This window comes from Palaemon carinicauda, chromosome 19, assembly GCF_036898095.1.
Source record: "Palaemon carinicauda isolate YSFRI2023 chromosome 19, ASM3689809v2, whole genome shotgun sequence".
In the NCBI taxonomy this organism is placed as follows: domain Eukaryota; kingdom Metazoa; phylum Arthropoda; class Malacostraca; order Decapoda; family Palaemonidae; genus Palaemon; species Palaemon carinicauda.
In genome coordinates this window covers 125,065,872-125,093,167 of record NC_090743.1, presented here as the reverse complement: position 1 = coordinate 125,093,167, position 27,296 = coordinate 125,065,872, and the positions used below count along the sequence as shown (strand labels likewise).

The window sequence follows — 27,296 nt, the reverse complement described above, 5'->3', positions numbered from 1 at the left end:
AAATCTAAGAAATCGTGATCGGCTCAACTGGTAAATCTAAGAAATCGTGATCGGCTCAACTGGTAAATCTAAGAATTCGTGATCGGCTCAACTGGTAAATCTAAGAAATCGTGATCGGCTCAACTGGTAAATCTAAGAAATCGGGATCGGCTCAACTGGTAAATCTAAGAAATCGTGATCGGCTCAACTGGTAAATCTAAGAAATCATGATCGGCTCAACTGGTAAATCTAAGAAATCGTGATCGGCTCAACTGGTAAATCTAAGAAATCATGATCGGCTCAACTGGTAAATCTAAGAAATCGTGATCGGCTCAACTGGTAAATCTAAGAAATCATGATCGGCTCAACTGGTAAATCTAAGAAATCATGATCGGCTCAACGGGTAAATCTAAGAAATCGTGATCGGCTTAACTGGTAAATCTAAGAAATCATGATCGGCTTAACTGGTAAATCTAAGAAATCATGATCGGCATAACTGGTAAATCTAAGAAATTATGCATAACGTGAAAGTTCAAACTTGCAGTGTATGATTTTATGTTGAACAGGATCACATAAACCTCTCTTTATAGTTTATATGGGCAGATCTACTCCAATGTTGCTACTGTTGTTTAAAATATTTCATATTAATTATTCATAGCTTCTCGTGTAGTTTTATTTATTTCTAATTCTCGCTGGGCTATTTTTCCCTGTTGGAGCCCTTGGGGTTATAGCATCCTGCGTTTCCAACTAGAGTTGTAGCTGAACTGCTATTAATAATAATAATAATAATAATAATAATAATAATAATACATCCCTAACGACGTTCAAGCGGTTTGGTAATATTTGGCCAGAAGCAAAAAGAAGAAATTATCATGGGCATAAGGAAAAAAACTAACCCCGATTTCCTTCATGAGAGGACTAACAACTAACCTTTGGTCTCATTTTTCCCTACAAGGCCGACGGGACCGGCAATAGAATGGTAATGAGGATTGTGGGAAAGTTTTACCTATCCCATTCGAAATGGGAAAAAAAATTAGAAAGTGCATACTGTGAGGTTGTTAAAATCCTGTTCATTGATTATTCATGAAGGGTGTACGGAGTCTGAGGGACTAAGGACCAAGTGGTGGAACCTTTGGTGAAACGTTCAGTGTTATTAATCATGCCGGGGAGGGGGGGGGGGAGCGCGCATGAAAAGACACAACACGTTTTTAATAAAGGTGATAATCATATCTTGTAAATGGCTACTACTATTTTGCAAAGCTTATGAACAAATGCACAAACAAATGAAATTAAACGATATAAGAAATAATAACAAATAGGAGAGAGAGAGAGAGAGAGAGAGAGAGAGAGAGAGAGAGAGAGAGAGAGAGAGAGAGAGAGAGAGAGAGAGCCTTAAATTTCCAGTTTCACGCCCGACGTTCCATTATGGATATATTGGCGTTGCCATGAATGTCATTCCCCTAACCACGCATAGTAAACACAGTATTCGTGTTGACCTGCTCTTGCTACTCGTTTCGCAGACTAAATTTACTAAAATTTTCAGTTTTGTATTACTTTTTGCTCTTGAGATTTGAGTTTTCGACCTTCCAGAAGATATTCTTGGTATCAGTGTATAACTGACTAAAACATTTTAAGAATACCTTGTCACTTCAGTCAATCGCCCTAATATAATAAAGAGTAGTGCATTGTTTTAAATATATATATATATATATATATATATATATATATATATATATATATATATATATATATATATATATACATACATATATATATATATTATATAGATAGATATAATATATATATATATATATATATATATATATATATATATATATATATATATATATATATATATATATATAAATGGATTTTGACCGAAGCGAAAAATCTATTTTTGGGTGAGATGGCCATGTCGTCCTGATGGAAGTTCCTTAAAGTAGCTTCCCAAGGGATATATGTACTACAGTGATATTCCCAGAGAATTTTACCTTTAGGTATCCAGAATTCTAACTCCTGGCGCGAATATCCTTAAAATTTCTCCAAAGGATATCGCATAATATCAGCGGACGCATTCTTGACACGCCTCCATAGCAATCTGCACCCCAAACAGCGTTTTGGCTTCGAGGAGGATGTGGCAAAAGGGAGCTGTCCAAAGGCTCTCCCCGCTCTCGTAATACTATTGGGAATACAACAGCGCCATTCCCACGACGGCGGACATTCCTTTTTTTTTTTGTAGCGATCTCGCTCGGTGATATTTCCTGGTGATGTAACTTTTCGATCGTTTTACAGGATTATTATTATGTTTTCTCCATCTTCTTCCGCCTCTGGAAAGTTGAGTATCGGGTCTTTACTATGAGTATATTTTAGCTCCTGTTTCACAATGAAATTAGAGTATTTTATTGTGTTTAAGAGCTAGGTCAGTTACTGGAGGCGCCATGGCGCCGTCGTTCGTTAGGCATGTGTTATTTAGATAGCAGAACGACTTCCAGTTTTTAATAACTTTATTTAATTATTTTTATTTATTTAGCTATTTAGCAATTAGTCTTGTAAAGTTTTGATAATGTGCATAATTTTTGTTTCCCCCTTTTCTCTGTCGATCGTATAGTTAGAGTTTCAGTGATTTAGGTAACCGAGATCTCGTATAGCCTAGGTAACCTTACCTAGACGTTTTACTATACGTTCAGACTTTCCCCAGTTACCCTCGTGTTTTGTTTTCATTCAGTGGAGACTGATACCTCCTATAATGTTATGAATCATTACACGTCTCTTCGGAGACTTAGGGTAATCTCTTTTGATGGCTTCTTTTTCGGTCCCATACAGCAGGGGAACCCCACTCTCTACAGGACCTCCACTGTCGGTTTACCTTATTCGTTCACAGTATTTAAAGTTTCATATCACGTATTCTTCATTTATTGTTAAATCGCCACTGTCAAAAGACTCGTGAAATAAGAAAGTCTTCAGTTTCCTCCTGAAAGCATTAATGTCTTCAATCATTCGAATGTTTCGTGGGAGCTTATTATATAGTCTCGGGGCGGCATATTTAAAGGCTCTAGACTAGAGCCTAAAGTAGACATATATCTAGGTTCCAACAGTTTGAAGCCAACTACAACTATTCTCGTATCAACACGATTTGTTGGCTGCGCAATATGTAGCAATTCTCTTAAGTATTTTGGACGCCCGGTTCCGATAACTTGGTGGGTTATTGTACATATTTTAGATTCAATCCTCGCTTTAATCGGCAGCCAGTGTAAATCAATCAGTAGGAACAGAAAATGAGGGTAGGAATCACGCTATAGTAGCACCCACATATATTTATTGTAAAACACTCTTTTGGCAAAATAACACACTGATTGATGTTACATAAAGGTGTACAACTAACCTTATAAAAATCCAAAGCCTCAAAATTGCTTTAGCCTGTGCTGGACACGATTTACCTGTAAAGATAAAAATAAAACATTTAAGTGGGTCGAATGAAAGTCAACCTCTTACACCACTCCCTCTTCACACCTAGGCAAATGTCATTAAATATAATTGTAACATATGTTCTTGAATAATGCACACACACACACACACACACACATATATATATATATATATATATATATATATATATATATATATATATATATATATATATATATATATATATATATATGTATATGTATATGTATATGTATATGTATATGTATATGTATATATATATATATATATATATATATATATATATATATATATATATATATATATATATAAATAGGAAATACCTTAACTACAGTAGAGAATATATTAACAACCTGTAAGAAAAAGAAATGGACATGGGCAGGACATATAATGAGAGTGACCGACAAATGAGACACTAAGAATAACAAAACGGGTCCCTAGAGATTGCAAAAGAGGCCGGGGGAGGAAGAAAAGACGAGGGTTTGACAAACTAAGAGTTTGCCTGTGTTGTCTGGCATAGAAAGACCAATAAACAGACGCAAGTGGAAGGACATGTCTGAGGCCTTTGTTTTGCAACGGATTTCTAACTAGTCAAGATCTATAGCACAGTAATAGGGCAAGTGGGTAGTGCCGTAGCCTCTGTACCATGGTCTTCCACTGTCTTGGGGTAGAGTTCTCTTGTTTGAGGGTACACTCGGCCACACTCTTCTGTCTTATTTCACTTCCTCTTTTGTTAAGTTTTTATACATATAGAAAATATTTATCACACTCTTCTGTCTTATTTCACTTCCTCTTTTGTTAAGTTTTATACATATAGAAAATATTTATTTTAATGTTGTCACTGTTCTGAAAATATTTTATTTTTCCTTGTTTCCTTTCGTCACTGGGTTATTTTCCCTGCTGGGGGCCCCTGGGCTTACAGCATCCTACTTTTCCAACCAGGGTTGTAGCTTGGCAAGTAATAATAATAATAATAATAATAATAATAATAATAATAATAATAATAATACGAGAAGAGGAAGCAAAGCTTGAGAGAAGAAATGAGAATAATCCCATTCCCAAATAAGTTTTTGAGTGTAACTCTCTTGGCAGCTCCTCTCACTGCGGTATGACTACTCCCCCCCCCCCCACCCGAAGGACGGGGCGATATACCGAGAAGTAATAAGTTTGGTAACCCCGCTCAGCGTGAGAGGAAAGAAATATATATTTAACCAGATACTTGCTTTTTATTATATAGGGGAGATTGGTAAGCTGTAATGCTTTATTCCTAACACTAACGAGTTTTCGTGACAGAGAACAAAAAATTCAAATCACGATGACATAACAAACATCCTAATAGTAGGAAGAAGGATTAGGGCTAGAATGATTCTGGGATTCCCCATGTGCGTCACGCTTATTGCACAACGTCCAAGGACAAAACAAGTCGCCACTGACTTAGCAAATATTGTGAATCTTACCACAATGCTCTTTTTTTTATAATCAACTTCAATCTGTTTTCTGACAATGGGAGTTACCTTCTAATACACACAACCAAATGTTACTTCAATCGACAAGATCACTTACAAATAAGTGTTAGAATAAGTTTCAATAGAAGATATAACATGTGACTGGTTTCATTTCCAGTATGATGGGACATGATCGAGTGAAAAAAATAAGCCGTATAAGAACTAGTTTTTTTTCGTTGGCTCTACTGAAGCGAAAAATTTAGTTGGGAAAGTCTCTCTCTCTCTCTCTCTCTCTCTCTCTCTCTCTCTCTCTCTCTCTCTCTCTCTCTCTCTCTCTCTCGGGTCACCATGATCTGTCCCCCAGATACTTCTATCTATTCAATCTTGCCCTATCACGCCAACTGCCCTCTTACTGAATCCAAAAATCTCCATTTCTGCTCCTCTAATGAATTCGTTTCTGATCTTATCCTAACTCGTTACACCCAGTGAAAACGCAAACATTTTCATTTCTGCAACGCCCACCTCAGCTCCTTAGTTAAAGGTACGGTCTTCAAAACATACAACATAGTTACTCTTGTCACCACTTGAAAGGCCTTCCCTTTCAGACTTGTATCCTTCTGTCGCACAGCACACTTGATACCCTTCTCCAGTCATTCTTCTTTTTTTTCCCACCCTTATCCCTACATTAAGAGATGGACTGCCAACAGTTAGGGGTTAAGGCTAATCCCTGGTGTAATCCCACCTTAACAATCGACCATTCTGTTGTGCCTGAAACACACCTCACTGCTGTCTATTCTCATACATATCCAGCATTGCCCTCACATACTCCTCATCCACTCCAGAATCTCTTGAACCCTATCATAAGTTTTCTCTGGGTCCAAAAATACACACAGCCATTTTTTTGCCCTCGCTATTTTCAATTTACATTCGCAAAGGCAAATGTGGCAGCTAAAGTGCTCCTACCTGGCATGAAACCATATTGCTGTCAACTGATATTTTACTTGTACCCTAATTCTAGCTTCTACATCCCACAAGCACCTCCACAGGGATATAGTCTGGATCCATCATCTTTCACTTTATTCATTGTCTTTAAAACATTCCTTGCCTACATAAACATATATGTCTACAGAGCTTCAACCAGTCTGTCCTCTCGTGCATTCATAAGCTCTGCTTTCATTGTTATACCCATCAATATCCTCAGAACATTGACAATTTTCATTTTTTCATAACCCCTGCATGCTTATATCTTTCCCTACTTGATTTGTGGTTGTTCAGTCCGTAAGTCTTGTATGCAGCCTTTCATAAAACCTAAATGCTTCAGCTCTTGCTTTCCCACTGCCCTCTTAACTTCTTGTCGTTTCGCCTCCAATCCACACCTCTCAGTATCTCTTTGCTTAAACCATTAATGCATTGCTATCTCTTTTTCTCATTATACATTCTCGGACATCTTCATTCCATCAACTGCCCTTATTTGAAATCCCTAATGAAATTCCAAACCCCCCCCCCCCGATTCTATTCTCTAATTGTTATTGCTGTCATTCCCCAGTCATCTCACAGCCTGCGTTACACCCTCTCTGAAGTTTGTTTTGCGTTCTTAATTTTTCATCTTCCACCATCTGGTCCTTGGTTCTGTTCTTGCAGTCTTCCTTTTCCTTAAAGATAGGCCATCACACACGCCTAAAAGAAATTCTAAACCATGTGAACAGAAAAATTACATAAACTTGATAATCTTGATTACTTCTGCATCAAGATTGCATTTGGTTACTTAAACATGAACAAGATTAAACAAATCAGGTTTTAGGGTTTGGCATCATGAAAATAACCTTTTTTTAAAGCCAAACTTCATAACTGATCTTGGGGTTTAGCATTAAGACATATCACATTTAAATATATTGTACTAACATCTACGTGCTAAAGTTACAGTATGCCTAAATGTGCCAACGGTTTTATTATACTACTTTATTTATAAAAAATTTAGGCTTATGATTACCAATTCCCAATTAACACCTTTCAGTCATTTGTATGGTCATGTTTCTGTAAAGAACTGAATTAATTGAAATAAATTGTCAACATGTCTCACGTTACGTATGGTAATTATCCTCGCTGGCAGTTGAACACAGATGTAATATAATGCTAATTTGTACAAGCACATACTCTTGCTCCAATATCTATTAATATTCAATTTGAAATACAGTTCTGTTTATTGCCTTCGACAAGACTTTGTTTTATTAAAAAGATCAGCGGAAAATTGTTCTTCTCTTGAGAAAATGACCTCCAATGCTTAGGTTTGGCAGAATAAATCTGGATCTTGGGGGAGGGAAGGTTGGACTACTTTATATTTTTCAGAATGGAAGCAGAATGAATTGCCTAGTCTAACTTTTATGAATAAATTATCATTATTATTATCCTTATCTATTTCAATAACAATTAGGGGAATTTATTGATAGATTTTATTTCAAGAGGACATGAATCTACCACTAACTCTTTAGGGGTCAATTTGAAATAAAATTCCTACTGAAATAATTAAGTAAGACCCCTATGTCTATTTGAACATCATTTAAATAATCCAACTTTTTATCGAGCTTTGGAGACTGTTTTGCATCACATAATTTGGTTGCATAGTTTAATTTTTGGATGTTTCGATTAATTTCCAACCATAAATCTGTCTTGATTCCACCAGGAGCTACGTGATAACAGTCCCAAAGAAGTGGTTTCCTGGAGGAGATTTGCAGGTGTGTGTCCAGGTGAAGAATCCCCAGGCGCCTCAAGGGAAAATAAGTGTTAGTATCCAGCATGTTAGTGGACTAGGAATATTCAGCATTGACAAGAATATAAGTAGACAACTGCTCGTTGAAGAATCTGTTCAGGTTCCAGAAGGTAAGGTCATGTGTTGGTTGTGGTAATGAGAGGTCATTTGTTGGATCCTGTTTACTATGTAAAGTTATTTTTCAGTATTTTGGTTACTGTGTACAGTCATTCGTTAGGTTGGGGTTGATGGCTTTGAAGCTGATCAAGCTAATCCAGTTCTTAATTCAGTTATCAAAGTTTGTCTGCCCACAGAGCTTTATTAAAAAAAATTGAGCATAAACTATTTACCATATAAAATAAAAAAGAAAACTAACAAAGTTACAAACATATTTTTCAGGTGACCAACACCTCTGTAGCAACATTTCTCTGCCACAAGCATCAGACCATATTCGGTCTACAAACAAAGATATCATATCCATCACTGGAATATTGGATGATACTGCTGTCAACCACACCCATGGTATCGAACGTCAGAATAACTTCAATAAGACCATTGTACAAACGGACAAGTATCTATACAAACCAGGCCAGAATGTCCAATTCAGGGTGCTGTCACATTCTGGTCCTCTCATGGAGATTTCTACTGAAAATGTGAGTTTATCCCAAAACCAACCAGTTTATCTTAATTACAAAACTTTGCCATCATATTCAGGCCATCAGAACTAATAATAGGGTGCGAGTGTTTCCCTTGTGGAATTCACGTACCTCTTGGGTCAAAGACAACCTCTTTTACTATCCATCTTGTTTTCTCCTCTCATTCCAGGCCATTAGCCTATACAGTACTCAAATAGTATACTGTCCAATAAACTTTCCTATTTCTTTACGAACGTAATAGTTTGTGTTAATGTGGTGATCCTCCTAAACCACTAAGACCACCAAGCCTTATTCCTTCACTTTTGCGGCATTAGACCTAAGGATATAAGGATGAAAATTCGAGCGAGGATAAATGTTGATATCCCACCTTTAACATAAGAGGAGCTGTGAGCCGTACATCCTTCAGAATTGCATTGTAATTTTTCCATACACAACACCATAAACATATAGTGTTTTAGTAACACCAATCAAAAATTTTTAAATTTGTAATTTTATGTTGCAGTACCAAGAGATCTACATAACCACACCATCTAATAACCGAATTGCCCAATGGTTAGATGTTGACAACTCCAAAGGCCTTGTCCACTTGTCATTCCAACTCGCTGACGAACCAGAGGAGGTAAGGTGCACTTTTCTATATCATTTACTATGGGTTTTTATTACTAATTTATTATGGCTGTTAATACAAATCCAGTGGGTTCCCTTCATAGTTTGGTTCCATAAACCTTAATTTGGGAACACATTTCATAGTTCCTTAACTTTAAACCCATAAACTGATCAAAGATATTACTCCAATATATAGGGGGTCTACAGCATCAGACTGAACAATGGAAGAGGTGTGGAAACTGCTACAACCTTTGAAGTGAAAGAATATGTCCTACCCAGGTTTGAGGTGACAGTGAAACCACCTAAATATGTTTTGGTAACTGCTAGCAACGTAACATTTTCTGCCTGTGCAAAGTAAGTTACATGAAATATTAATTTGTTTACTCTTGTTACATTAATCGGTAGAATTATAAACATACATTCAATAAAAGACAAAAGTTGAATCGATAATTTTTAATGGAATATACAGTATCATTCATCAAAATCTAATGGGTACATCTTTTTTTTTCTTTTTAGTAGAGCATAATTTATAATAAGTTTTCATTCACTTGTGTGTCCACCAGGTATACATTTGGAGAACCAGTTAAAGGGAACATTTCCTGGGAAGTCAACAACCTGCAAAACTCTGGATGTCGATCAGTCACTATTAAGAATGACACTGTAAGGGACATAAAATACCGATACATGTTCTGTAACTTATGGCAGTATAGATTTACTAACGTTGACCACAAATATTTCAAGTATCAAAGAGAGTGGAGCACTTAATTGCTACATGTTCTAAAAGGAACTGACCAACCTAGTGCATATGAAGTACTGTACTCTTAAAACTCTACTAATTCCTTTACAATATATGAATTAATCCACAATACTTAACTGGCCTAATTCTCAACATTATTCTGAAAGAAACTTATTAAATACTGTACCACTATTCTACATTATATGGTTTTTTTATTAGTCGCTGAAACAAGGCTTTATTTTCCAGATTTCTGGTTGCAGTGAACTCACCGTACAGTCTACAGACATCAGACTTGTAGATTGTAATGTTCATAACATCAGAGCTAAGGTTACAGTGACAGAAGAGGGTACTGGGGCAACTGAGACAGGCATGGAGTCTGTTAACGTTGAAAGAAGGGCAGTGATTTTTGAAAGTCTCTTCAATGATGACTTCAAGAAACCTAACTTGCCCTACACATTGAAGGTACAATTAATTGATTTTGCAATGAGCTTACCAAGTAATGTTTACATGCAGAAAAGGTCACATGAATATGAATATACTCTGTATCCTGGTCATTTGCTAACAGTAACTAATTTATTCAAGACTACTCTATAGATCAGACTTTTCCGAAGTGACTTGGATTATTCTCTCACAAATGATACTTTGACTTAGTCTTCTACAATATTAGGAGACAAATGATTAATTCTAACCTATGATTTTGCTCATCACCAGGTTTTTGTTAAAACACCTGATGGATCCCCTGCTAGTGGAGAACCTCTCGAGATATGCCATGGAGGCTCTTGCAATAACCTCACGACCCCATCAGATGGCATAGTTAAAGTTTACTTAACCAATTCTCAAAGCAGGAAAGTTACAGTGAGTACTGTACAGAGTAGTTTGCTTCCATCTCCTTACTTGAACACTACAATATATACAAATCTGGAAAAAAAAATCTAACACTCGAGACCAAAATTATTTTATTTTCCTCAATCAGATGAAACGTGTGGTAACCAGAGCTCTTTTGAATGAAGACAGTTTTGACCAAACTATAAAGAGGTTTTACTCTCCATCCAACTCTTCTCTTCTCATCCACGCTCCAGAAGAGACTATAAATTGCACCAGTGGTGAAGAAAACAGCCACACTTTGAAAGTCTTGTATGCTGCTGTTCAACAGAAGTCCACTATTTTGAATGTTCAGGTAAACTAGCCAAAATATACTGAATCTTATAACCATCAAATTGTACTGTCCTCTCTCTCTAAATTCATGTGAGCCGTAAAATTAAACTTATCAACTACAAAGAATTGACCTCGAACCAGAGAATGAAGGTTGGTTAATGATACTTTATTAATGGCACTGTTGAAACAATTTCCTTCTTTTTCTTGATCACAGGTTATGTCAAGAGGAAAGATCCAACTCTTCAAGTCAGAGGAGTATGAATTACCTTCCTCTGAATTACCTTTTGAAGAAGAAAATTTCATTGATCCTCTCTCTCCTGAGCCAGCAGATGTTGTCACTGGCCTTCTTAATATTCCACTCACTTTGCCTACGACTGCATCACCAAAGATAAAGGTGAGAAAACGGGAGTGTCAACTTATGGTTGTTTACAATAACAATTTATACCATAATAATTGTACACTTCATTTCCCTATTCATCGAAATAAATTTTCAAACCTTGTTTTCAAATAGCGATTTTAGATGTGATCAGCATGTTTTGAACTTTTAAAAATATCTAATACTATTACAGGTACTAGTATGGTATATAAAAGATGATGGAGAAGTTGTCTCTGATGTGAAGGAAATGACAGTACAAAAGTGTCTACCTATCAAAGTGGACTTTGTCTGGTCCACCAACAGAACCCAACCAGGAGATACTGCTTCTCTGAAACTAACATCTGCTCCAGATTCAATTTGCAGCTATGGTTAGTGTCAATTACTAAGTTACCACTATTATACAGTATGTTCCAAATTTTGTTTATATTACTTTGAGAACCAACGTCCTACTTTTCACATTCCACTTCATATCCATAGTTCTTTGGTTAGCCATACTAATTTAGATAAATCCTCCATAACTTAAAATTTAGCTCTTTATCGAACTGTTTTTCCCATGTATTTTAAGCTTTCGATTATAGTTTCACCTAAGACATCACAATCTATAGAACTTCAAAAATTTACTGCATTGCTCAATACTTTTTACAAGACCAAGAGTTTGGACGCTCTAGCTTAAGGAGCTAAGTATAAAAATGGAATAAATATACATCCCCCTTTAAATACAGTATAGTATTGTATTCGCTGAAAAGCTTGCAAACTGCAGCTGGGTTAAACATATAAGTGTGGGTTAAAAAAAAAACTGATGAGATTTATTTCTGAAAATAAAGATATTGACTTTTTTCCATCAACTACAGGGGTTGTGGATAAGAGTGTAGAGTTATTGTCACCAAGGAAAGATACTTTAACTGTTGACAGTTTGTTTTTGGATGACTACCGTTACAACCTTCAACCCTGGAGATATCGACAGGTTAATGACTACAATTACTGCAGGAGTTTGCTGCAAGTTGATCCTTGGGGTAAGATTAATCTCTATTTTTCAAGGTCTGCATTTAACTTCTGATATGGTTAGTTTATAATGAATGCTAGCCTAATTTAATTATAGCACATTAAATTCTAACAATAAAAATAATTTAATGCTCCTAAATTTCGCATCCTTATCTTACAAAAGAAGATATATTAATTTTTCAGTCCCTTTTAGTTGCCATATAGTACTTTTTCTATTTTACAGAAGGGAGATATAACTACTACACAGATTACGTTGATGCTCTTCATACATTTGACGTAAGTATGAAGCTTTGGTAAATTTTCTGTGGATTTCTTCAAAATATGTACATTAAACAATCGACATATCATAAGCAGTAAAAAGGGAATAATAATTCTTGACTTCTACAGCAATCTGGCCTTTACATTTTCACGGATCTTCAAGTGGAAACCAGACCCTGCGTTAAAGAAGGTAAGAATCCTTTGCCGTTTCAAACCTCCTTTTTTAGTGTTCTCTGCTCTAAGATTCAAGTTTTAACATACCTGAAACAAGTGTATTGTAAGAGGTAACTATATCACTGTCTCTGCCATTGAAAATACTGTAATTTAGATTTAAAAAGCAGTTTCTTTTTGCATGTTGGAAAATTGCAGAATGAGCTTTCTCTTGGGTGAAAATTTATTCCAGATTGTGAATAATTATGGTTTTACTAATAATAGCAGCAGAAATAATAATAGCATATTGTAGTAACATTTTATGAAAATTTCATCTGGGAGAAGTTTATTGTTACAAGACAAAGGCGTACAGTATAGAGATAACGGCATAGCCGTTTAGTGTTATATATCCTCTCTGGCTTCCACAATACGCCGTACTTAAACAATTAATTTCATCTGAAGACATAAGTGAAAACTGGTATTCCGGGAAGATAAACCATTCAGGCCTAGCATGGTTTCTTGGTAATGAGGGCACAAATCCTGTATGAGATATTGACCACGTGCAAGAAAGAATTTTCCAATTCCTCTAACATACAAATTCTAATCGTATCGCCAGGAAAAAAAAATTAGCTACTCTATATTAAGGTTTAGAGACTTATTATTTATAATGGTGGTGTAGGTTGGAAAGGAGCACAATAAATTCTCAGAATATGTCTGGGATAAAAGGGTTGATCAGACTCACACACACTTGCCTCTTGTTTCCCACGCATGTGCAACTACAAGCATTCTCTAAAGACAGCCATTAACCTTCAGGCATACCTGTACAGGTCTCTGTGTAGGCATACCTGAACATTTGTGATAAGTCTGCAGTTTATATTGGCTATGCACGTGACCTCTATATACAGTTAATCTCCTTCAATATGACCAGCTAACCATTGCAGGAATACCTGAAGGATCATGGCTGATTTTATTTTTTTAAGTACATACTTAATTGTGGTCTTATTGGCTAAAATCATATGGCATAAAAGTTAGACTTGTGAAGGGTTTAAAGGTATTAAAAAAGTATTTTAGATAATTTCAAAATAAAAATTATATTTTAATACCTCCTGTTTCTTTTTTTTCTCCAGAATATGAAAACTTTGGCTTTGATAATAGAATCCACTCTAGTGGTTTTAGTGGTGGTGCTCTACCTAGACCATCACCACCAGTACGATCTCGACCACAATTTGCTATTGCACAAGATGTTGCAGGACCATCCTCTCAATCAGCAGATGAACCAAGAACAGACTTCCCTGAAACTTGGCTTTGGAATCTTGTTGTTGTTCCGTACGTGTATACTGTATTCTCTATTTATGCTATTAAAGAGATATTACTGTGCTGTATATACTGTATTTCATCGAGTTATAAACATTTCTGGGTTACTTAAACTTGTATTAAATTTTTTCTTTAAAGGACAACTGGAGTGCTTGAAGAGAATGTAGAGGTCCCAGACACCATTACTGAATGGGTTGGTAAGGCAGTGTGTGTCCACCCAAAGATAGGTGTTGGAGTATCAGAAAGGGCATCCCTCATAACATACACTTCTTTCTTTATTGACCTCACCCTCCCTCCTTCCATCAAGAGAGGAGAAATTCTGCCTGTCAAAATTTCAGTCTTCAACTACCTTCAGCAGCCCCTGCCAGTAAGTGTTCAAAATAGTTTTTAAATTTAACCTCTAAAACTTGAAAATAAAACTTTCAATTGATTGGAATACTGAGAAAATAGATCAACACTGTACAATAGCTTTACCCCATCATGGCTACAATAAGCAATTGTTTTTTTCTAAACAGGTGAGGGTCACTTTGGAGAGCAGTACAGAATATGAACTCACTGGAGAAACTGATGAAACCTTACCAGCTGGCCAAAGACTATCCTGTATTGGAGCACAGGAAAAGCATGTCCACACAGTCAAAATAAGACCGACAATCATTGGAGATGTGAACATTACAGTCAGGGCTTATGTGGATACTGAAACCACTCTGCCTTGTGGTGACAACCCTGTTAATATTGACAAAAGGTAATACTGTACTATATTGTGTAAGGGCAAGGAATTGGGGGATATGATTAAATAGTTATCATAAGAGAGACAATAATCTGTTAATAAATGACGAATTCCCTTTCACAGAGATGCTCTTGTGAGGCCCATAACAGTAGAAGCTGAAGGTTTCCTAAGAGAAGAAATTTGGAGTAAATATATATGTGCCAATGGTAAGTTCAACTAAATTTTGTTTCTGTAGCACAAAGAAATGTGTGTGTTATGCTTTTGAACATATTGGGAGTTACGAAAGTAAATGTGTAACCGGTGAAAGACACTTTTAAATTTATTTGGAAAATGTTTATGCTTTAAGGTAATTATTTTCTCACACAGAAATCAACAGAGACTGCCTGTATCTAAATCATAACTAAAGATAAAAGTATAATTTGTCCGTTTCATCTTGCAGAAGTAGCTGATGGAGAAGACTCCCTTGAGACAGCAGAATTAATTGTACCCCCCGGTATGGTAGAAGGCTCTGAGAGGGCATGGGTCACTGCAGTTGGAGATCTTCTGGCCATTTCGCTACAGGTTAATCCCCTTTATTCACATCTATTTTTTAACACGCTATCATAGCTTTATGTATTAATGGAGTTTGGCTTAATTTTTTCTTTGCATCTTTATAAGCAATAAAAACTTTGAGTATGGCACTAATGAGAATTTTGATTTTGACAGAATCTTGGGTCTCTCATCCGCATGCCTTATGGGTGTGGTGAACAGAACATGCTGAACTTTGCTCCTAATATATACATCCTGAAATACTTAATTGCTACAGGACAAAAGACTCCTGAAGCGAAAGAAAAGCTACTCAACTACATGAGGACTGGTAAGTTGGAAGTCAAGTCTAACTTATGGTACTTTGTATTGATGAATATTACTTTGTAACCTTTCAAAATATTAAAAAACATCCATAAATATTTTACACAGTTTTGACATTTTTATTACGACTTTGTTGTTACCAGGACCACCCATAACTTACAGTGCCCAAGTCAAACTAAGCATCTTAAAACTCTTGATATGTACTTTAGTTAATTAAGCTATCTTCCTTTTTTACAGTTATTGAGGATTCTCTAAACTTACAAAATACACACAAGAACTTTCATCCTAAATCTAACTCGCTCCCCATTTATATCACATAGCCTATAGCTTTACTTTAAACGAGTATTCACCTAACTGAAATGACACATGAAACAATCTAAAATATATGCATGATTATTATCATTACTAGCTAAGCTACAGCCCTTACTTGAAAAGCAGGATGCTATAAGCCTAAGGGCTCCAAGAGGGAATAATAGCCCAGTGAGGAATGGAAATATGGAAGTAAAGTATGAGAAGTAATGGAAAATGAATAAAAATATCTTTATCATTCACAATAAAATGTCATGTATACTGTAAACTATTAACACGACTTTAATCAGCCTATTAAGCATATAAAATCTGGACTAAATCTATGCTCTCTCTTGTTGCAGGATATCAACGCCAGCTGCTATATAGACATGGAAATGGCTCCTACAGCGCTTTTGGCGAAGCTGATGACTCCGGCTCTAATTGGCTCACTGCCTTTGTCCTAAAGTCCTTCTCTCAAGCAAAAGATTTCATATTGGTCAGTACCATTTACGAACCGTTTTTATTGTTCTTGTCCTCTAGCTATGAAGCGTGTGACTTGTGGATTTTCATAAAACAGAATTTAAATAATTAAAGTTCTTATTTCTGTGTTGTATTTGCCTGATGGTAATATTGCTCATTCTCCAAACGTTAAACCAATTATACCTTTACCCGTAAAATTTTAAAATCTTAGAAATTTTCTTAATTCTTCCCTTTAATAAACACCATGCATTTAGTAAAGCATGGGGCATTCTAGCAATAAGTGGCAATTGACATGCCATTTTCTGTCTTCTCAGTTCTGAAGTCCAAATTATCCCTATCCTGTTGACACCAGTACGTAGTGGGGCATGTAGAGTATGAGGCGAGTATAGAAATAAGGAATTTTATTATCAAATTGTTTACTTCAATGAACCTTCCCTGATGTTCATATTGCTAACTCAACCACACTACTTGAGGTGGAAAGTCAGTGAAAGAAAGAGATGGGATAGATACAATTAAAAGAATCGTACCATGGTTAACATCCACCAACCTGGAATAGATTCCTCTTAACAAACCATCCCTCAATATGGCTTGAAATTCCAGACACCCAGATTGTTTAAAAAAGCTATTTAGCCGTTGGGACCAGATTTGCCATTTTGAGAGCGCATTCACTGGACTAATGAAATCTAGTGATGAAAAAAGATTACGAAGCTCGTCACTAGCGTTATCGAAAGTTGGCTGATTATGTGAATTATCTAAAGGTTGAGGCTTTTAATTATCAGTGTCATCCCCGCTACAATCGACTAGCTTAGTCTTTTCTGGCTTTTATACATAACAATTTGTCCTTTTGGGACTTTGTTTCAATATATCAGAGGATTTCTGTAATAGTTATGAGGTAGTATGAAGGATTACCGTTGACTTGGTCGGTAGCCAGTGCCATCTACTTTCACATGAGAGGTACAGTGAAGGAAAGGATCTTTTCCCATTCTTTTAATCACAGTATTGCCCCTGACACTATACATGAAGGGAATGCGGATAATGAACTAAAACAATTCCTTTGCAAACTCCACACAGTACAGTAATTGTTACAAAAACCAAGGGAAGACTTCTTAATGCAATCAATCTGGAGAAAACAAACCTAAGTCTGAAAAACTGCAGAGATAAAGAGACTGGCACATCAGTTACCACTTGCCACTAGAATTCTCCTTCCATTAATAAGTGCATGTGTTTATTGCACGCAATAAAATGAGAAAAATTTAGATTCTTACAGGTGAAGGTTGATTAAACAGAGGTTCTAAAGAACCAATATTAACATCAGGGGAAGTTCATAGAAATCTTGGCATTTTTACACAATTGTTTTATACTGTAACATTAATAATTACAGTACAGAACTGTAATTAATTTTGGCTGAATTTGGTCGGGATATGGCTGTATAAATGCTTCATATGATAGTGACTGTCTGATATAAAGGTAAACTGTACATCTAACCTTTAGCAATCCTTTCAGATTGATGAAGACAGCCTTAATGTAACCACATCATGGCTAACTGATACTTACGGCAATGAAACCTGTGCCCAGTCTATTGGGAAAGTATTCAATAAAGGATTGAAGGTAAGTGGACAAATTTTCTGTCTGATAAACTTAATTACTGAACAATTTTAGGTTAAAATTAATTTTATATCTAACATCGATACATTCTTGAAAAGTTATCAAAAACAAATAATGGCCAATGTACTCAAATTTCATAATAGTAGATGTAAATATATAAGACATGAAAGTACACTTAGCATAATTATGCAATTAAATATACAAAGTGTAACACTGTACCATTAATTATTTCTACCTTACACAATACGTAATTTTACACAAACTAACGATTACTAAGGAAAAAAAGTTCTTGAATGCACAATCAAGAATACACAACAAATCATACCTTTCATTTACATAAATAGAAATTGCTTGTCCGGTAAAAAGTGACCAACCAGAGGCACTAACAAAATTGAAATTGATTTAAAGAGGGAAAAAAAATTTGCAGGGAGGTCTTGGTACTGGAGAGTCCTCTCGTGTCCCACTGACGGCATACATCCTGATAGCTCTTCTGGAATCTGGAGTGTCTCCATCAGACAACACAGTGCAAAAGGCTCTGAACTGCCTTATTGACGATAACTCTGCAGACTCTTACACAGTGGCTCTGAAAGCTTATGCTTTGGCTCTTTCTGGAATCCCAGAGGCACCTGGGGCATTGCGGCAGCTATTAGGACAAGCTATAGTGACCAAAAACTCATCACACTGGGAGCTGCCCAAAGGATCAGGAGTCTATCCAGGTAAATACAGTAGAGGAGACATCCACTTTAGGTCAAATACTAATAAAAGATATGCAAGCTAATAGTCCAGTACCATAGTCCTCTTATATCAGTTCAAGCTCTTTTTTTAAAATGGAAAATTAGTTTTACCTGGTGAGAAAATCAGTGGTTTCAGTGCATGTTATTGCTTACAAAGTTCATATGTAGAAATTCGTAAAAAAAAAAACTATCACTTACAATGAGGTACTCCAAAGTTTTCAATTACTTACTGTTGATTTCTTTATAACAGCTAGCAGTAGTGCACTAGAAGTTGAGACAGCTGGCTATGCCATCTTGGCAATGATGGCTACAAATCCTTCACTTTATGAGCAAGAAGCAAGAAAAGTGGTCAAGTGGATTTCCACACAGAGGAATGGCAGAGGAGGATTCTATTCTACACAAGTAAGTAGAGGTTTCAGCTAGCAACTTACAAATACTATTCAAGTTTATTTAAAGCTTTCTTCTTTTTTGTAATATTGTTACACTTGCCATAATATGTTAACGAAACTCAAAAGTATCAAATGTCATCAATTACTGTAAGTACTCATAAAATTATTTAAACTTTTCAGGATACAGTTGTTGCTCTTCAGGCTCTTGCTAGTTATGAATCAACTCAGTACCAGGGTGACTTGAACTTGAATGCCATAGTGGAGGCTAATGGTTTTTACCACTCGTTCCAAGTAACAGAATCTAATAAACTATTATATCAGCAAGTATCTTTGCCAACTCTTCCAGCCAATGTCTCATTAAGGATGGAAGGCCAGGGGTGCGCTGTTCTTCAGGTGAGCATAAGCACATGGAGTGATCTAATGTATTCTTGAAGGATTCTAATGCAATTGAATGCACATTATAAACCTTAATATAATATGCAGAAATGCAAAATGGGTTTTTCACACCTTCACAAATTCCACATATCGACACCCACTGTAAAACCCATTAAAACGTTTTATAGTACAGTACTGTGTGTATTTTTTTTTATTAATCCAGCTTTTCTTTTCCAGACGGTCCTTCGTTACAATGACCCTGAGCCTCAAGCCAGTGATGCATTTAGCCTTCGGGTCAACTCTCAAACAGAACAAGATCCTTTCTGTGTGACCAAGCGTATCTCTGTTTGTGCAGCTTACTTACTTCCTGATGGAGTTTCTAATATGGCTGTTATTGAAGTCAATCTTGTCTCAGGTTACATACCAGAGAAGGAAGACCTGAAAAGAATTTTGAAGGAAAATGAGGGTATTGTCAAACGATACGAAGTTGATGGCCAAAAAGTCTCCTTTTACATAGAAGAATTCACAGCTGAAGATGTCTGCGTTAATTTCAGGGTCATTCGCCAAGTGGATGTAGAACAGGCGAAGCCAGGATCTGTTGTTGTCTATGATTATTATCAGCCAGAATTCTCCATGAGCAAGGTATTCACTGAATTTCACTTAACTTGTTGCAAAAAAAAAATGTTTTATTGAAAAATATCCTGATAAATTACAGTATTGTAGTTCCTTTTGTAATCTTGAGCCTTGTCCAAGTTCCTTTTGTACTCTTTAAGACTTACGAGACATGAATTAAATTTTTCTAGAGCATATAATGACGACATTCTTTCTTTCACAGGTCTATAACCTTCCCGATCCATCCCAGTGTTACCCATTCTGAAAGGTCTACAGAATATTTTCCAATGCAGGATAGCAAATGTTATAGGCATTAACACAAATTTTGGAATATTTTAAATCTTAAAAATCTTCTAATAGCTTTAATGTTAAAAATGTTTTAGTATTTTTTTATGATTGATAGTGTTGTTTTAATTCATATTAAAAATATATTTACAAACTAAATACACTATCATTATAACTATGTTGTTTTCTCATTTTAACAATCCTTTATGCACATACTTTACTTGAGTCATTGAAGTTCTTAACTTTAATTCAGATTAATTCAGCAAGCACAAAAGCCATTCCAACAAATTACTACAATTTTTGTATGCTTATTTCCCATTCCTCGTGTATATTGATTCATTTTGATCCTACAGATTCATGTACACAAGTCCTTGAGCTCCTTACAGCCATATCAAAACGCCACTCATGTTCAAAGCAGTGTGCCATGCACATACAAAATTCTTTGGAGAACGTTATGCTATTGTTCAGAAGGGGAACTAATTTTGCAGTAGTATTGGGCCCACAGGAGTTCAACCAATTATTATTTATAATTTATTTTTATCAAACCAAAAGATCTTTACTCTACCAAATACCATGTAATGATAAATTGGTCTGTCCTTATCAGTTTTCCATCAGAATCAACTGTTGTAAGTGATTCCTCCCCCAGCTCCTCATGTCTTGCTATACATGTACACTGTAGATCACTGTATGGCATCTGTGCAACGAATTTTTTTGTATAGACCTGATTATCCTAAGCTGCTGTTTTTTTGGTCTGTAAATATTCATATGGAATAAGCTGAAAAAGGCCATTCGACTTGCATAATAAATTTCCTTGAATAAGATCGAAGAAAAGAAAGCAAAGATTAATCAATACTCTACATGCACTGAATCGATCGTTCAGATAAACTCTTAATGCCACTTTCACATAGCAATATTGTCCCCTGAACTTGAGAGCATCCTCATGGGTGAGTGGAACATTCTCCTACTTAAGGGTATCGGACAGTGTGACCAAGTGTAAGTCTTAATAAATGTTAAATAAATGAATTAATTAATTGCTTCACAAAGATGATGAAAATCAGATGGAATCATATGTGTTGAATTTAGAAAGGTGTCTAATGCGTATTCACTTGAAAGGAGTTTCCTTATAGTGTATCTGAAATAGCACCACCATTTTCTTTTATAACTCATGTTCCAATGTTTTTTTTGTTAGTTTCTTGGTTATATATTTAATTCTGTTTCTCTTACTTGAAGTGTATATTAAAGTACAATTAATTTAGTATTTGATATTTACAAGTCATCATATTTATGAGTGTGAATTTTATAACTATTTTTGCTTAATGTAAGTCTCATTATGTTTACTTAAGAGTTTAGTTGTTCTAATAAAATCAGAGTTTTTAGAAGAAAAACATGGTGTTTCCTTCCAGCCCAAGGCTCTCCTTTTTCCATACCTTCCTGTACAATGTGGGCTTAATAATCCCCCACATTTTGGTGCCCAGACCCGGGAACACTCCCTCTAAGAAAATAAGTAAGTTGTGCAGTGAAGATAATGGAGAAGTTAAAGAAGACTAGGACTACATGTAGAGGGTGGATGACAAGAGCTTCCAAGGCACTGAGTGACCTTCTGGAGTCTTCCACCACAACTATTAGTCAATTTGAGTATGCTATCAAGGAATACGACCAGAGACTAGCTAAGTTGGATGAAGTCCAAGAAGCAATAGAAATTGAGGTAGCTGAAGAAGAACTAGAACAACTTTTGGATGAAGCCCATGAGTTTAGAACAATAAGTGTGCAGCCTAGGATACAAGCTGAAGACCAGATAAGGAAGTTAGCAGCAGCAGCGTGTCCTGGTTCTAAAGCTGGCAGTATAAGTGGACAGTCTTCATCTCGAGAGTCAGATATCACCAATGTCAAGTTACCCAAGCTGGAGCTACCGAAGTTTAGTGGTGAAGTGACCCAATGGCAGTCCTTCTGGGATCAATATAATTCCCACATCGATGCAACAGACCTTCCAGTGATCAGTAAGTTCACTTATTTGCTGTCTTTGCTGGAGGGAGATGCCAGGAATGTAGTGAAGGGACTAGCTCATACCCAGTGCTAATTACCAGGTTGCCTGCAAACTACTGAAGGAACGCTACTACAAGCCAGAAAGAATTATTTTTGCTCATGTCCAGGCATTGTTAAATGGTGAGGTCAACATTAATGTCAGCGGACCCAAGGGTGTGGCACAGCTGTGGAAATTACGAGATGACATTCTAATACACATCCGCAGTTTGGAGGCGCTAAGCATCACAGGAAAACAATGTGAAGTGTTTCTTACACCTATCATCCTCTCCCGTTTGCCAAGTGAACTGCGGCTAGAGTGGGCCAGGGATGGTGATGGACATGAGAGTGATTTAGATTGGTTATTGACATTCTTAGACAAGGAAATTTCAAGATTAGAAAGGTCTGAAGCCTTTAAGGGAAAGAATAGTAGTGAAGTAAAGAAAATTGAAAATAAGAGTTCTAAAGACAAGGTGTATTCAGCCGCAGCCCTTCATGCTTCGTCCAAGCAAGAAAACACAATGTGCAGTTTCTGTGCCAAGAAACACAAATCAGAAAACTGTTATGGTGTGCTAGAATTGAGTGGAAAGGAGCGAGGTGAAAAAATAAGAAGTCTAGGCCCATGTTTCAAGTGTTTGAAGAGTGGACACATGTCAAGAGACTGTAAAGCTTGTACAAGGTGTACAAAGTGTAACGGTGCCCATTCTACCTTAATGTGTGGTGTTACGCTGGAAATGAACCTTAAGAAGGAGGAAAGTGAGGCAAAGGAAGGTGCTATTGGCAGTGACAAGCCTGGCGATGTGGCACTTCTAACAGGGCAAGGTGGTAACTGTGCCATTTTACAAACTGCCAAAGTTCAGGTGAGTGGTAGTGATGGTACTGTTGTCACTGCTCAGGTAATGTTTGATAATGGTGCAGACAGGTCTTATATTAGTAGTAAATTTGTGAAGAAGTGTAAACCACAATGGATCACCAATGCACCTATACCATACTCTAGTTTTGGTGGTCATAGTAGTGGAAAAAATTAACTCAGAAATGTTTATGAGTTAAAGTTGTGGGACTCTGACAAGAAAGTGGTACGTATTATTGCTGCGGAGATTCCCAGAATATGTCAACCCTTGGTTAGGCCTATTGTACCAGATTCAGTGCTTAACTCTTTTTCTCATGTTGTATTAGCAGATGATTACCACCATGATTCTCCCATTGAGATTGATATACTGATTGGTCTAGATTTCTACTGGACACTGATTTCTCCTGTAGATGCCTTCCAAATTAACCATGTCGTAGCCATGAAGTCTCTCTTTGGTTACGTCTTGAGTGGCAGGCTGTATAAAACCAATGACTCTTGTACCTACTCTGTACCACAATTATTGTGTATCTCTTCTGTTTCAGATTCAGATTTGTGTAAGTTTTGGGATTTGGAAACTGTAGGGGGTTAAGCCTAGGGAACTTGTTGAAAGTTATAGTGAAACCAAAGTTTTCAAAGAATTTGAGAGTACTTTGAAGTTTGTGAATGGTCGCTATGAGGTTGCCCTGCCATGGAAGGATGATTCTGCTAAGGAAAAGCTTTTAAATAATGTTTTCATAGCCCATAAAAGGTTAGGTAGGCTAATGATTAAGTTAGAACATGATAAGGAGCTTAAGAAAGAGTATCAAAAAGTGTTTGATAGTTATGAGTCTGATCACATAATAGAAGAGGTACCAAGGCAGGAAATTTCAGGTGTGAATCCTGTGTACTATATGCCTCATCGTCCAGTAGTTAAGTTAAGTAGTTCAAGTACTAAGATAAAACCTGTGTTTGATGCCTCTGCCTCTTGTTACGATGGTGTATCATTGAATGACTGTTTGTCCTCAGGCCCATCACTCAACCCTGACCTGGTTGAGGTGCTCATTCGTTTTCGTCGTTGGCCCATTGCTGTTACAGCTGATATAAGAAAGGCCTTTTTGCAAATTAGTGTACAAGAGAAAGACAGAGATGTTCATAGATTTTTGTGGCCAAGAGACGATGGTACAATACGGCACATGAGATTCACACGTGTACCCTTTGGTAACACAGCGAGCCCATTTTTGTTAAATGCCACAATTAAACATCATTTGGATAAGTATCCCCCAACTAGTGTAGTGCAAGATTTGAAGGCTAACATGTATACAGACAATTGGTTGAGTGGTGCGGATTCTGCTGTAGAAGCAGCTGATAAATTTTGTGAAGCCCGTAGCATTTTAGCTGATGCTAGTATGGACCTTACAAAACTTGTATCAAATAGTTTGCTAATTACTTCTCAGTTATGTGACAAGGTACCCTTTATAAATTCTGATGAACCCAATACTGTATTAGGCCTGAAGTGGTGTAACTCACTGGACAGTTTCTCCTTTGATGGCATAAACTCAGATTCCTTTGTAGAAGTAGTCTCTACTAAGCGAAGTATCCTTAGTGTGATAGCCAAGATTTTTTACCCTTTAGGGTTAATTAGTCCATATGTTATGTATGGCAAGATACTTTTTCAGGAACTCTGGAAACTGGGTTTGACTTGGGATCAAGAAATGCCATCAGAGTTGAAGCTAAAGTTTCAAAGATGGCTTCTTAGTAGTGAGCATTTTAAGAATTATCAGATAGATGTTATTATTCACCAAAGGCCTGGGGGAAGCTTAGTCATATGGAGCTACATGGGTTTGGTGATGCCTCTGAAAAGGGCTATGGGGCTTGTGTGTACCTGCGAGTGCCTTCGGAGAACGGCTCATACAAGGTGTCATTAGTGTCCTCTAAGTCAAGAGTTGCTCCCATAAAGACACTTACATTGCCGAGGTTAGAACTCATGGGATGTCTTTTGTGTTCACGATTAGTCAACTTTGTGAAGAATACCCTTAATCTAGATAACTGTGTTAGAGTTAGGTGTTGGACAGATTCTACCATTGCTCTGTCATGGATTCAAAGAGATGCTAGTAAGAAGGACCTATTTGTAGCTAATCGGGTAAAGGAAATCAGAGAGTTAACACCTCCCAGTTGCTGGCAACATTGTGTAAGTAAGGACAATCCAGCTGACCTGATAACACGAGGTCTGTTGGCAGACAAGCTTGTGGATAGTAATATGTGGCTCTATGGGCCTAGTATGTTAAAAGAATCCCAATACCAGGAAAGGGAAGGTAACCCAGTTAAGTATAAAGATGAAATAGGCATAGAAAGTACTGCTGTCTGTCTTAATGTACAAGGCGTGCCAAACAACCCTTTGATAGATTTAGATCGATACAGTAAATTAAGCAAGGTGTTAAGAGTTACAGCTTATGTCTTAAGATTTATCATAAATTGTAGAAATAGTAATAACAAAGTGGCAGGCCCTCTCATTACTGAAGAGATTGATTTTGCTAAGTTGAAGTTGATTTACTGCATCCAAAGAGAAGTGTTTTCTGCAGAAATAAAGGTACTTTTGGGTAAAAAGGCTATCCCTCAATAGTCTAAATTAAGAAATCTTGACCCCTTTCTAGATGATAAAGGCTTAATAAGAATTAGGGGACGTCTTGAGTTTTCTAACTTGAACTATGACACTAAACATCCTGTCATAATTCCAAAGGGTCAATTTGCTAAACTGTTGATCAGATTTCAGCACAGGTTTATAAAGCATGCAGGTGTGGATACCGTAATTTCATCCCTACGGAATAACTTTTGGATTATAGGAATGAGGAGATTAGCTAAGACAGTAATAAAGGAATGTTTAAGTTGCCGTTGGCATAATTCAAAACCTTGTAGTCAGCCTGTGGCTCCATTACCTAAAGAAAGAGTAAGGACTTCTCCACCCTTTGATGTAACAGGCTTAGATTATGCAGGCCCCCTCTTTTGTGCTGATTGTCCTAGTAAGAAATTTTATGTATTGTTGTTCACTTGTGGTGTTGTAAGAGCCGTACACCTAGAGCTTACAGAATCTTTATCCTTGCCTGACTGCTTATTGGCTATAAGAAGATTTGTTGCCAGGAGAAGTTTACCTAGTGTCATATATTCAGATAATGCAAAGACTTTTGTAGCTGCTAGGTATGAAGTACAAAGGCTGTATGGCCACTTGGCTCCCAAATGGAACTTTATAGCCCCTCATGCTCCCTGGTGGGGGGGCTGGTGGGAGAGACTCATTAGGTCAGTTAAGCTTGCCTTGAGAAAGACGCTGAATCTGAACTATGTAAGTAAGAGTGAATTAGAAACTATACTAGTAGAAATAGAGTCCTGTATTAATTCCAGACTATTGACCTATGTAAGTGATGAACTTGACTCCATTCATTATCTCACTCCCTCACATTTTATCCTAGGAAGAGCCCCACACTGTAAATCCTTAATAAATGTTGAGCCATGTAAGGTGACTTCCAGGGACTTGAATGAAAGAGAAGTTTTAAGAAACAAGAACCTAGAACATTTTTGGAAAATTTGGAGTAACAATTATATAACCAATTTGCCTCAAGTTGTTAAAGGATTCAATAAGAAATGTGATTTGTCTAAGGGTGACCTTGTGTTGATAAAGGAGGATAACCTCCCTAGATTGAAGTGGCCTCTTGGGGTTATTGTAGATGTTTTTAAAGGTAGAGATGGACTTGTAAGAAGTGTAAGGCTCAAAACTAAAAAGGGAGAAATGACTAGACCCATTCAAAGATTGTATAATCTTGAAGTAGGTAGATCTGAAGATTTGATTACTACTGATGCATCCTGTGAGGATTTTGATAGAGATGTATGTGATAATCCTCAAATGCCTATTCATACTGTTAGTGATGAGGATGTACTTCCAAAGTCTAAGTCTGGTAGAGTAATTAAGCCTCCTATTAAGTTAGATTTATAATAGTCACTGTAAGTCATGCAGTTGTGCATGTCAAGCAAAGCTTAATGTGTTTATTTTGTAAAACTACATTGCTAATTTTTGTGTAATTTTCTGCCATGTATAATTTTGATAAGGTCTAAGTTGTGCTCTTTAATAGGTGGCTTCGTCCCCTATTGCCGGGAGGATGTTGAATTTAGAAAGGTGTCTTCTGCATGTTCACTTGAAAGGAGTTTCCTTATAGTGTATCTGAAATAGCACCACCATTTTCTTTTATAA

At 36.6% G+C, this 27,296-nt stretch overlaps 3 protein-coding genes and 1 pseudogene across 3 annotated transcripts in view; all 4 read left to right on the top strand.

Annotated features, from left to right (window-relative positions):
* LOC137658822 (alpha-1-inhibitor 3-like) overlaps nucleotides 1-20,389 on the top strand; it is a 21,236-nt gene extending 847 nt beyond the window's left edge. Inside the window, exons 2-27 of the mRNA XM_068393892.1 lie at nucleotides 7,549-7,745; nucleotides 8,014-8,267; nucleotides 8,773-8,889; nucleotides 9,073-9,230; nucleotides 9,440-9,536; nucleotides 9,859-10,074; nucleotides 10,324-10,467; nucleotides 10,586-10,789; nucleotides 10,982-11,161; nucleotides 11,337-11,511; nucleotides 11,995-12,156; nucleotides 12,369-12,421; nucleotides 12,533-12,593; nucleotides 13,681-13,879; nucleotides 14,006-14,234; nucleotides 14,383-14,609; nucleotides 14,718-14,800; nucleotides 15,034-15,155; nucleotides 15,300-15,450; nucleotides 16,094-16,227; nucleotides 17,715-17,819; nucleotides 18,244-18,532; nucleotides 18,801-18,952; nucleotides 19,120-19,332; nucleotides 19,552-19,956; nucleotides 20,150-20,389. Coding sequence (XP_068249993.1) covers nucleotides 7,549-7,745; nucleotides 8,014-8,267; nucleotides 8,773-8,889; nucleotides 9,073-9,230; nucleotides 9,440-9,536; nucleotides 9,859-10,074; nucleotides 10,324-10,467; nucleotides 10,586-10,789; nucleotides 10,982-11,161; nucleotides 11,337-11,511; nucleotides 11,995-12,156; nucleotides 12,369-12,421; nucleotides 12,533-12,593; nucleotides 13,681-13,879; nucleotides 14,006-14,234; nucleotides 14,383-14,609; nucleotides 14,718-14,800; nucleotides 15,034-15,155; nucleotides 15,300-15,450; nucleotides 16,094-16,227; nucleotides 17,715-17,819; nucleotides 18,244-18,532; nucleotides 18,801-18,952; nucleotides 19,120-19,332; nucleotides 19,552-19,956; nucleotides 20,150-20,191 — 4,369 coding nt within the window. The 3' untranslated portion in view covers nucleotides 20,192-20,389. The remainder of the gene's footprint in view (nucleotides 1-7,548; nucleotides 7,746-8,013; nucleotides 8,268-8,772; nucleotides 8,890-9,072; nucleotides 9,231-9,439; nucleotides 9,537-9,858; nucleotides 10,075-10,323; nucleotides 10,468-10,585; nucleotides 10,790-10,981; nucleotides 11,162-11,336; nucleotides 11,512-11,994; nucleotides 12,157-12,368; nucleotides 12,422-12,532; nucleotides 12,594-13,680; nucleotides 13,880-14,005; nucleotides 14,235-14,382; nucleotides 14,610-14,717; nucleotides 14,801-15,033; nucleotides 15,156-15,299; nucleotides 15,451-16,093; nucleotides 16,228-17,714; nucleotides 17,820-18,243; nucleotides 18,533-18,800; nucleotides 18,953-19,119; nucleotides 19,333-19,551; nucleotides 19,957-20,149) is intronic.
* A 1,347-nt stretch (nucleotides 20,390-21,736) lies between these two features.
* LOC137659311 (uncharacterized) lies at nucleotides 21,737-23,669 on the top strand (annotated as a pseudogene).
* Nucleotides 23,670-23,841: 172 nt separating this feature from the next.
* Nucleotides 23,842-24,815, top strand: LOC137659310 (uncharacterized). Its single transcript, XM_068394334.1, has 2 exons — nucleotides 23,842-24,652; nucleotides 24,736-24,815. Exons 1-2 carry the CDS (start codon nucleotides 23,842-23,844, stop codon nucleotides 24,813-24,815), a joined length of 891 nt encoding a protein of 296 aa, XP_068250435.1.
* A 1,086-nt stretch (nucleotides 24,816-25,901) lies between these two features.
* LOC137659309 (uncharacterized) lies at nucleotides 25,902-27,041 on the top strand. The gene has a single exon (XM_068394333.1). It carries the CDS (start codon nucleotides 25,902-25,904, stop codon nucleotides 27,039-27,041), a length of 1,140 nt encoding a protein of 379 aa, XP_068250434.1.
* Nucleotides 27,042-27,296: the final 255 nt, after the last annotated feature.